This window comes from Myotis lucifugus, unplaced genomic scaffold (assembly GCF_000147115.1).
Source record: "Myotis lucifugus unplaced genomic scaffold, Myoluc2.0 scaffold_15, whole genome shotgun sequence".
NCBI lineage: Eukaryota > Metazoa > Chordata > Mammalia > Chiroptera > Vespertilionidae > Myotis > Myotis lucifugus.
Window position 1 is genome coordinate 1,550,900 of NW_005871063.1, and position 12,239 is coordinate 1,563,138.

Genomic DNA, 12,239 nt, shown 5'->3' on the forward strand with positions numbered 1-12,239 from the left:
CCCTTCAGTCCGCAGGCTGACGCTCTATCCACTGAGCCAAACCAGTTAGGGCATCATCTTATTTTTTTTTTAAGAAGCTATGCAGATATTCTGAAGTTCTAAGGAATAATGCCTAAAATTATTACTTAGTGGTGTCTCTTTTCTATAAAAAACAAATTATTGCCTTTTTTTTTTTTACTATGTGTAGGCACTGTTCTAGACTTAGAGTGTTAATTAAAAACCCCTTCTCTCCTGGAGCTTACCTTGTAGGTATTTATTCTGAAATAATAATTTGACTCCATATAATTAGTAATATGAGCCTAAAACAATATTTTTATAATTTTATATACTTAGAAGTGTTATGTTCTGAATACTACAATGTAATCTTTCCACTTTTTGTTTTATATCTTTTTTTATTTGGGATCATTTTGTAATAGACACTGCTTATTGAGTTGTTTTTTCAAGCAAGTTATTTTAAATGTAGAATTCTAGTTGTTCTCTTTTATAAGTGAAAGTAGGGAGAGGAGAAAAGAAAGGGAACAATTGGAAAAAATTCTCAAAAAAAAACACAAAAAACTCTTACATCTGGGAAGAAATCTTAAAAGATCCTCGAATCTACCTCTTCACTGTACAGTTGAAGAAACAGTTCTGCTGTGGTTAAGTGGCTTGTCCATTGTCACTTAGCGACCTTATTAGGGTCTCTGTGGACACAACAGTTAATTACTTTATTAAATGAAATCCATATTCTTTTTGAAACATTAATTCAACAAATATTTATGTCTACTATGTGCCAGACAATGAACTATGTTAAAATATGTAAAATTAAGTTAATTCCTGAGACTGCAGAATCTGTTTTCTTCTTACACATGGGGTTCCAAAACTTTTATTTAAGAAAAAAGTCTGCATTGAATGAGATTATAGGATATAAATAGGTCAGATGGCGCAGTAATGTAAAGTGCTGTGGTTTTTACCATATCTGATTTCCTTGGTCAATTTGGCACTGTTACTTTCCAACAGTTTGTATCTCTGATGTTGTTAGAAAATATGCTTCAGAGCACAAAATATTGCTTTTGTCTTCTTTGCTTGCAGTTGCCCTACTTCACTCTACATACAAATTGTCTTTGGGTCAACTGTTGTAATCTTTTGTTTTCATAGTTAGGCCCCTGGAGTTTTGCTGTAATCGTTTGTACAGCATTCTTGGGAATATTACAAAAGTTTAAAGGCAGCCCTGACAAGTACAAATAATCACCATAATTAGAATTAATTAGGATATTTTAAATTTTCTGCAGCAGAAACATAGAAAATAGTTCTACTTTTAGCAATTTTTGAAAACTGGAGAGACTAGATAATATTTTTAAAATATATTGTAATATTCTCTTTGGGGGGGTATGTGTGTTTTCCCCCTATCTTGTCAAAAAAGTATTGGTTTGGTGATTTCATTTGTTTGTGTCTTTAACTTTAGTGTTCTAGGATATGAAGTATAATGACAAATGAAGGAAAAGAGAGCTCAGAATGCATGGCATACATATTGATAACGTGGAAGAATCCTGAATTTGGAGTCAGATATTATTCTATTCTATTTTGCCTGTTACTTATTATAATCTTGGACAAATCTTTGTCTTCATTTCTCAGCTTCCACATTCTTTTTCAATACTTCCTGACCTCTCCCCATATCCTCTTCCAAATTAAGTCTGTTGTATGTTTTCTTTATACCTTATACTCTTTCTTCGAAGCACATTTATCTCTTGAAATGATATATTTCTGTATTTATCTATATTTGTTTAATTTGTTCTTTCTAACTTAATTACAGTTCAAAGGAATAGGTTTTGTATCTGATTCATCACTACCTGCTCTGCCTTTAGCACTGGGCTGAATACATGATAGGTAGTAAATATTTGCTAAATAAATGAACTGCTATTAATACCTGCCGTTTGCCAAGTAATTTCCTTCACAGATATAAAACTCTACAACCATACCTCTTACAGAAAGCCATCTTTGAGAAAATTAGTACAAGAGGCTTCCATACCACCTTCTTAGAAATATATAGAGGACTGTTTGGTTTATAAAATTGTACACTAACTTTTATCTTGTTTCTCACAATTCAGTGAAGTAATAGGCTGACCTAGACTAAAACATCCTACTGTTAGGACCGTATGTTTTAATTCATGTCTAGCAGAGTGCCTGGCACATAGTAAACACTCAAGAAACACAACAACCCTGACTGGGTTGCTCAGTAGGTTGGAGCGTCATCCTGTATACCAAAAGGTTATGGGTTCAATTCCTCATCAGGGCACGTACTTGGGTTTTGGATTCCATCCCCTGTCAGAACAAGTACGGGAGGCAACTGATATATGTTTCTCTCTCACATTGATATTTCTCTCTCTCTGCCTCTTCCTCTTTCTCTTCTTCTTCCTCTCTCTCTAAAATCAATAAACATCTCTAGTGAGGATTTTTCTTAAAAAGAAATTTTTTTGATGTGATCCTATCTAATAAAAGGGTGATATGCAAATTAACCGTCAGTCCGTCACAAAGATGGCGGTGCCCATAGCACAAGATGGCGACGCCCGGTCCTCTCAGCCCCACCGGAGTCCCCCAGTCCCGGGGGGGTGGCCGCAGAGGGCAGGCAGCGTGAGCGGCCTGGCAGAATGCTTGCTTCGTGGCCGCGGCGACGAGGCAAGCGTTCCACCCCAGCAGTGGAGGGCCTCTGGGCAGCGGGCACAGAGCGGTGGCGGGGGGGTGGCGGGGGGGATGTTTGTGTCGTCGCCCCGGCGACAAGGCAAGCGTTCCGTGCCCGGCCGCGGATGGGCCTCTGGGCCACGGAGAGCCTCTGGGCAGCAGGCGCAGAGCGGCCAGGCCCCGCAGAGAACTACTGGCACGTGGATTCGTGCGCAGGGCTACTAGTCTACACTAATAAAAGAGAAACATGGTAATTGGCGTACGACCGCTACCCTTCCCATTGGCTAATCACGGGCAATATGCAAATTAGCTGTCAGCAAAGATGGTGGTTAACCGCCAACCAAGATGGCGGCAAATTTGCATATTGCCGGCAGGATGGGGCAGCACCATCGTGCCTGCCCCTCCGCCATCCAGGCCTGCTATCTGTGACCTGGATGGCGGGTGACCCAACCCAGGGCTGGCTGGGCGTGACCGCAGCTGTCCCCTACTGGCCAAGACCCCAACCAGCTCTCCCACCAGCAGACCGGGGCTGGCCTGGCGGCTTCGGCTTCCGCCCACAGTCACGCCCCCCAGACCCGCTGCTGCCAGCAGACCAAGGCTGGGGAGGCAGAGGCCCCCTACCCACTCCCCCCGGCAGACTAGGGCTGGGGAGGCGGCTGCTGTAATCGCCCGCACTCACGCCCCAACCCGCCTGATCGCCCCCAACCCACTCCCGCTGGCAGACCAGGACTGGCAGGTAACCCTGGACCCACATTCCAGCGGGCAGACCCGGGCTGGCAGGCGGCTGTGGCGTCTGCCTGCAGTCACGCCCCCAACCCGCGAGAGCGGGGAGAGGGTGGGGGGAGGAGGCGATCGCCCTCACTCATGCCCCCAACCCACTGGCAGACTGGGGCTGGCGAGTTGCCCGGGACCCGCATTCCCGCGGGCAGACCCGGGCTGGCGGGGTGGCTGCAGCGTCTGAGTGCAGGCGATCACCCCAAAACCGCTCCCGCTGGCAGACCGGGGCTGGCGGATTGCCCTGGACCCGCATTCCCCTGTGTGCACCTGCCCGTGGGATCACAGCCGCGATCACGAAGCAGGAAAGGGCGGCCTGCAGCCTTTCCCTGTGTGCACCTGCCCGTGGGATCGCAGCCTCGATCACGGAGCAGGAAAGGGCAGTCTGCAGCCAGCCCCTGTGTGCACCTGCCCGTGGGATGCAGCAGCGATCATGGAGCAGGAAAGGGCGGCCTGCAGCCAGCCCCCCTGTGTGCCTTTCCCTAGGTAGCCCTGGGGATCCCACAGTAGGGAAGGGCGCCCCACCCTGGCCACAGCTCAGGGGAGAGTACAACATGCAGTGGAGGCCAGGAGCCTGAGTGGTCAACAGAGAGGGGCGCCTGCTTGAAGCCTTCAGGGTGTGGCTGGTGGTAGGCCTCCAGCAGACGCGCACACACACACACACACACACACACACACACACAGCGCCTACTCTGAGCTTCAAATGTGGTTGGGAGCAGACCACCAGTGGACACACACACCCGGCAACTGCTCGGAGCCTATGTGGTGGGGCTGGGGGCACACACACACACACACACACACACACGGGGACGGCTGCACCGAGCCTCTGCTGCCAGACTCTGGCCATCAGTAGGACATCCACTGAGGGCTCCCAGACTGAGGGGCAGGCTTGGCTGAGGGAACCCCATCCCCCAGTGCACGAATTTCGTGCACCAGGCCTCTAGTATTATTATAAAAACTTGGCATGTTTTATACAGTATTTTAAAGAAGTACTGTATATGAGAATGATCATTTATAAAGTTATAAATACTGAGTTTAAGGAATACATTTTCACTCATTTATATTTAGTTGTTTATTCACATTCTAGTCAGGATATTTGCTTGAGATCTGAATCAGTTTTGAAATATAAGTGTATGTGGACATAATATCTTTCTAGTAAATCTTGCTACTATTTTTCTTCCAACATATGTTAATATTTTTATCATTGGCTTTCAAATGACAAACACAGATGGCTATAGTATGAATTTTTGGCCTGTTTTAGACTAAGTGTTTTTCCAGTAATTTAAAGTGTATCATTTTAGTATAAAATGATTAGCTGATTGAGTAGTTTCTGATATTTCCTTTGTGTTAGCTTGCCATCCTTTAGATTTATAATAAAAATAGTTTAGATAGCTGTAAGAAATCAATGATATGATGTTGTTCCCTCTCTATCTCTTTTTTTTTTTTGGCCTAAAATCCTTTTATTAAAAATAAAAAAATTTCATTATTAGTTTTAGTTTATTTTAGTTTGAGCATTTAATCATGGAGGAGGCATTATCATCAAGCGGTGTCAGTTTTAGTATGTCCCTAAACATCTTTGTGTCTCAGTTTTTTTTTCTTTTAATCTTTATTGTTGAAAATATTACATAGGTCCTCCTTTTCCCCCCTTTAACCTCTCTTTTATAAAACAGAATTCTTGGTAAAAAGCTATTTTGATCCTTATTTTTGAGAATTTAATTTTGTCTTGTTTTGGTGGGGAGGAGTGGTTGGGGCCTATTGGAAGAGAGATTATGGTGAGAGGGATTATTTTGTGTTTTAATTCATGTAATTATTTTTAATTCTGAGGCCATGGAACTTTTTTATATAATAAAATTCGATATGCCTATTATGTCATCTTAATTATTAGTACTTAAAATGATTACTTAATGGTAAAAGATAAATTATTCATTTTTCACTCAACATGTATTTATGAAATACTGTTCTAGCCTTTGAAAATATAGCAGTGAACAAAAGTTCTTATCCTCATGGATTTTGCCTTATGGTTAATTTTTCTGAAAAAATATTATGACTTCATATAATCAGTGGCAGGTCTAAAACAATGTCTTGGTAATTTTATGCCCTTAGACATAATTCATTCTGAACACTATAATAGAACCATTATACTTTTTATTCCATATCTATAATTAACTTTTTCACTTGGGTTCATTTCATAATGGATACTATTGTTTCAAACAGAGTATGTTTTAAAATATTTTTTATTGATTTCTAGAAAGAAAGAAAGGGAGAGGGAAGGAGAGACACATTGATGTGAGAGGGAAACCTCCATCTGCTGCTTCTTGCATGCCCCCTACTGGGGATTGAGCCTGCAACCCGGGCATGTACCTTCACTAGGAATCAAACTGGCAACCTTTCCATGCAAGGGACAACGCCCACTGAACTGAGCCACACCGGCCAGGGCCAGATATTTTTTTAAATTAAACTTTTTATAATGCAGTTTTAGTTTTCTTCTTTGTTATATGTTTGTACATATAAGTAAATATTAAATATAAATTACATATACACTAGTGGCCAGTGCACAAATTCGTGCACATTGAAAGGAAATCAATTAGAAGAAATATTTTAATAGAGAAATTCACCCTTTCTCTATAATAGAAGTGTCAACCAAATTCACGATCGACAATAACAGATGGAAACACACGCAAATGCGTGTGCGATTGGCGCCAGCAAGAGCTTTATGTGTGTCGTGCATGCGTGAGTCAACTTAGCCTTTTATAGATATGGATATATGTAACTTAACAGAGTTGAAATTTTAAACAGAATCTTCATCTTTGTCCTGCTATCATCTGCTATCTGAATATATTTTCTAACACAGATAACTTGGGCTTTCAAGAGGCTTTTGAAATTGAGCATAAATGTCATTATTACCCGGCCAATGTGGCCCAGTGGTTGAGCATCGGCCTATGAACCAGGAGGTCACAGTTTGATTCCCAGTCAGGGCACATGCCCGGTCTGAGACTAGATCCCCAGTGTGGGGCAGCTGATCAGTGATTCTCTCTCATCGTTGATGTTTCTATTCCCTTACTTTCCTCTCAGAAATCAATTAAAATATATATTTTTAGAAAGAATTTCATTAATATTTTTCTTGATTTTGCATTCTGTCTGAGAGATCTTTTAAAAAATGATGTGCCTGGATTTTGGGTTCTATTTATAGATAATACATAATGGTGTTTCAGTTGGTTTATTTTTAAGAATGAATCTGCTATCCTCAAAGTAGTAAATGCATTCCTGCAGCTTAATAATGTACAAATAGAGGCAACTGGTGTTGCATCTGTTCCTTAAGCAGACATGAAGTAGAATAACTGGCTAGTTGCTAAATAGCTGGGGTGGGGGGTGGGATTAAATGTGATATATTTTTATATTCTACGAGGTCAGTTTTCAGATAGTTCTGAGTTATGAATTAGACTTTCTTATTAATGTTATATACTTTTCTTCATCTACAGCAGAGAAAATAAGGATACAATATGCTGTGTGTTATTCTATAGGTTCTTGTATTGGTCACATATTTTGATAGTTAATGATATCAACATCATTATTAAGATTGCTTTAATACCTTATGAGAAATTTAATGGTCATCTTTGTAATTAGTCTAATTAATAGTTATGTTATTAATTTACTGGTAGTATATTTCTTCTTTTTAAGGCACCAGGGGCTTACACTTGTTCTTATGTTTTTGTTTCTCTTCTCTAGAATGATCAAGAGCTCAAATTCAGTTTAGGAATCAGTGGTTAGTTGTTGCTTCATTAAATTTAGAAAATTTATTACATAAAAAAGGAATTTTCGAATGAATATAAGGAAAAGTACCTGCAATCTCAAGTCCAGATATATACCAGAGTTAGTATGGTAATATTCTTTCAGAATTTGCCTATGCCTATGTATGTTATTAAAATTCAAGCTAGTTAGAATGAATTGATGAAAGCTGTAAGCCTGAAGCCTGCTTGTCTTTGTTAAAAAAGATGCACATAATTTTCCTTTTATTAAGGAAAAGAATACATTGCAATATTATTTTATAACTACTACTGTGTCATAAACATCTTTATTATGAATAATGGGTTATATTAATATTATTTTAATTGAGTTAATTTAGTGTTACATACAGTAGTTACATAATTCTGATTTTAGGTGGTGACAGATATTTTAGATGATATCCTAATCCGGTATTAAATGACACGGGATAGTATTAGAAGAAAGTTACCACCTTTCTAGATTTAAGTTCATCTGCTAATGGCAAACCAAAAGTCTATTTGATGCTCATATATCCTTCATACCCTTCTCACACTTGCCTGTTTCTTTTATAAACTTCAGCAGTAATATTTAACTAAAATTTTTAATAGTGTCGCTTTATTTTTCATTATTTTTATTTCTGTTTACTATTTTGATAAATCACAAGTGCTACTGGCTATTAATTTATATCAGGGGTAGAAAATCTCCTTATAAAATAAATTTAAATAAGAAAAGCATATAAGTTAAAACATATTAAGTAAATGATAAGTATAAGTGGCTCTAGGACATGGCATAAATTCTGATGATTAAGTGGTGAGAAGTACTTTTTTTTTTAAATATATATTTTATTGATTTTTTACAGAGAAGAAGGGAGAGGGAGAAGGATAGAGAGTTAGAAACATTGATGAGAGAGAAACATTGATTCAGCTGCCTCTTGCACGCCCCCCACTGGGGATGCGCCCGCAACCCAGGTACATGCCCTTGACCGGCATCGAACCTGGGACCCTTCAGTCCGCAGGCCGATGCTCTATCCGCTGAGCCAAACCAGCTAGGGCGAGAAGTACTTTTGTTTGATATTAAAATTATTTCTAATTTCCCCCCAATATAAACAAGGCTGCAGTGATCATTTGTATAGCTAAATCTTTTTGCATGGACTAATTACAGTAGTATAAATTAGTAGAAGTCCCTGAAATTCCACAAAGCAAATTTATCTAGAGCTCTTATATTTTCATATAATCTCACATCCAGAGTTTACACTCTCACCAAGTGTTGAATGAGAGTGCCTGTTTCCCTTATTCTGCCCAACTCTGGGCTAATATATATATTTTTAGACCTGGAATTTTTAGTTCTGAATATTTAAAAAGCATTCATTCAGAAATACTAATTTCCTTGCAATTCAGTAGTTATTAATATATTAAAGACCAACAATTGTCCTTTATTTTATCATTTTAGTGAATATTTAAAGAAAGTGACCCCAAAGCTGTTTTTCTCTTAGTGGTGATAAAGAAAAATTATCTTTAAGAGTAATGACAATCTGCATCCATATAAGCATAACTAATGGACATAAGACACTGGGGGGTAAGGGAGGGCAGGGGTTTGTCAAGGGCGGGGGGGAAAAAGGACACTTATGTAATACCCTTTGTAATACTTTTAGCGAAAAATTAAAAAAAAAAAGAGTAATGACAATCTCTTTTTCTTTTCTTTCTTTCTTTCTTTTTTTTTTTTTTGTAGCTTGCCCAGTTTCGACAAAGGAAAGCTCAATGTGATGGGCAGAATCCTTCTAAGAAGAAAAAAAAGAAAAATACTTCAAGCGGTAAACTTGATGTATCAGCATACCATGCTTTGAATATTGAGCAATCACAGAGTGATGAGATGTATGTGAATAGTTCTCAGGGAGTAGGATCAGTCGTGACTCCTGAATCCACAGTAATGAAAACACTACACAGTGGAGAAATAATCAAACATAACCAGGTCTTCTCTGTTGAAGTAAGTATTCATCCAGATTTTTAAACATTAAAATTGTAAGTGGAAAGTTATTGTAATGACAACACTCATTAGCACCCTATGCAGTTTTTATGAGCTTTATTCAATAAACATTTATTAAGCAACTGTTATATACCAAGGATTGAGCACCAAGGTTACCAAGGTAAATATGACAGTTTTGTCCATTAGGAAAGTCAATCTAGTGGGGAGGGCAGATGTAAAATAGGCCATGTACCCTGATTAGAGTTTTGCTAGCAACAGTGTACATGGTACCCTAGAGTATCATGATTTGGAAGAATGCCTAAATCAGCCTTATGTGGTTATTTTGCTAGAGGCAAAGAAGTAGGGGATGCCATCTCTGTGCCAAAGAGACTGCGTTCAAAAAGACATGAAACATTGTGATATGATTTGGAAACCATAAGTAGTTTAGTTTTAAATGGATCACAGTGATGGGGATGGGATGGTGGTAATGATGAAAGGCAGGAGATTGCACCTACCCCATTGAAAGTGCTCAATGAATACTAATTTTCTTCCTCCCCTTAGTGATGTAATTTTCCAAAATAAAGAAATGAGGGAGAAGTTAAGAGTGATTTAGGATAGTGGATGGGATGGTGGAATTACCAGCTGAGACCAGGAGTAGAGAATTATGGAATGCTTAGGAGGAACAGTGTTAGAAAAGGTAGATTATTACAGTTTGGATTGGGCTTTGGCATATTTATGTAGAAACAGAAAGATCCAGTGGTTCTCAACCTTCTGGCCCTTTAAATACAGTTCCTCATGTTGTGACCCAACCATAAAATTATTTTCGTTGCTACTTCATAACTGTAATGTTGCTACTGTTATGATTCGTAATGTAAATATCTGATATGCAGGATGATCTTAGGCGACCCCTGTGAAAGGGTTGTTCGACCACCAAAGGGGTCGCGACCCACAGGTTGAGAACCGCTGATTTAGACATATAGGGATTTGAACTTTATTAATGAGGTCAGGAATGTCAGATTTATTATTTATCATAAGAATGTATTTTTTTTAGTCTTTCCTGCTTGGAGTTTGTTGAGCATCTTGGATGTGTAGATCAATGTTTTTCATTAATTTGGGAAGTTTTCAGCCATTATATCCTCAGATATTCTTTTTGCCCCTTTCCTCTCCTTCTGCGTTTTCCATTATGCATATGTTAGTATGTGTTATATTGTTGCACAGATCTCTGATGCTCTGTTCATTTTTCTTATTTATTTTTTCTTTCTTTACTTCAAACTGGATAATTTCAGTTGAACTATTTTGCAATTTGCTGATTCTTTATTCTTCATCCTTAGATCTGCTGTTAAGCCCCTTTGTTGAATTTTTCATTTCACTTATTTTTAACACCAGAATTTCTTTTTTTTAACTTATTTTAGAATGCTCTCTCTTTCTTGATATTCTGTATTTGGCAAAACATTTTAATACTTTCCTTTAGTTTTTTAGACACTTTCTTCACTTATTTGACTATACTTGAAATAGTTTAAAGTCTGTGTTTATTAATCCAGTATCTGTGTTTCCTCAGAGACATTTTCTTTTCTTTCTTTTTTTATATATTTTATTGATTTTTTTACAGAGAGGAAGGGAAAGGGATAGAGAGTCAGAAACATCGATGAGAGAGAAACATCGATCAGCCGCCTCCTGCACACCCCCTACTGGGGATGTGCCCACAACCAAGGCACATGCCCCCAACCAGAATCGAATGTGGGACCCTTGAGTCCACAGGCCGACGCTCTATCCACTGAGCCAAACCAATCAGGGCTCTTTTCTTTTTTTAAAGTATATTTTTATTGATTTCAGAGAGGAAGGGTGAGGAAGAAAGAGATAGAAACATCAATGATGAGAGAGAATCATTGATCAGCTGCCTCCTCCATGCTCCCTACTGGGGATTGAACCCATAACCCGGGCATGTGCCCTTGACCGGAATCGAACCTGGGACCTTTCAGTCTGCAGACCAGCGTTCTGCCAACTGAGCAAACCGGCTAGGGGCAGAGACACTTTCTACTGACTATTTTTCTTGTGTATGGGCCACACTTTCTTTTTTATTTGTATATCTTGAAATTTTATGTTGAAATTTGGACCTTTTAAATAATATAATAGGGCAGTTCTGGTGTTTGATTTGGTTTGAAGAAGTTTTCATTATGTTTTTCTGCATTTGGGTTCTTCACTAGCTTTAGAATTTCTGAATGCAAAGAGTGTCTTCTTATCTTCAGTACGACTGTTTTTAGTACACAATATGCATAAGCAAGTGAACCATGTAGGGCTTCTGTCATGAAAATATTTTAAATTTAGAAGAGGGTCACATGAGTTAGGAATCACTGCTACAGAATTTTAGAATAGGGGTAGGGCTTTTTCCTGTTCCTGGCATCAGTTACTATATCATAGAGGCGGTAGACTTAAACTTGGTCTTGAATGATGAATAAAATATCCATAAGTAGATCAGAAAGGAGACAGTGATGGTTCATATTTGTTGAATAAAGAGGTGAAATATCTGGGCCTTTTTTTCTCACTTGTAAAACGAGTTTCTTACATGAGAGGGAGAAGAGTGAAAATGTAGGTTTTCTCCTTGACTCTTCCTTCTTAGGACAGTACTTCTCAGCTGAGGGCAGCTTGGAAAAATCACTGGCTTCATACCCAAATCCCAGGGATGTAAGGACGAAAGAATGTCTTTAACAGTGCTTTATAAGCTGCAAAGGTGTTAACAACAAAAGTTATTTTTCTTCAAGTTGTTATTACTTTTCTAGCACCAAGATTTAATGATTTGTCCTTTTGAAGAAATTGGACTTGTTTACTAACATATTAGGACCTTTAAATTTATTTTTTATTTTTTTAAAAAATATTTCTATTGATTCCAGAGATGAAGGGAGAGAGGGAGGGAGGGAAGGAGGGAGGGAGGGAGGGGAGAGAGAGAGAGAGAGAGAGAGAGAGAGAGAGAGAGAGAGAGAGAGAGAGAGAAATATCAATGATAGAGAATCATTGATCAGCTGCCTCCTCCATGCCTCCACTGGGGATTCAGCCACAACCAGAAATTGAACTGGGATCTCCTGGTTCAG

General features: G+C 39.0%; 1 protein-coding gene across 15 annotated transcripts in view; it reads left to right on the forward strand.

Moving 5' to 3' along the window:
- The window catches only part of AKAP9 (A-kinase anchoring protein 9), a 123,416-nt gene that overhangs the window by 10,492 nt on the left and 100,685 nt on the right, over positions 1–12,239 (forward strand). For 14 of the 15 annotated variants that reach the window (XM_023750681.1, XM_023750688.1, XM_023750682.1 and 11 more), the window contains exon 2: positions 8,920–9,174. In XM_023750681.1, the coding sequence (XP_023606449.1) occupies positions 8,920–9,174 (255 nt within the window). Of the gene's footprint in view, positions 1–8,919; positions 9,175–12,239 lie in introns of those variants that run through there. The other variant, XM_023750692.1, reaches the window with a different exon arrangement.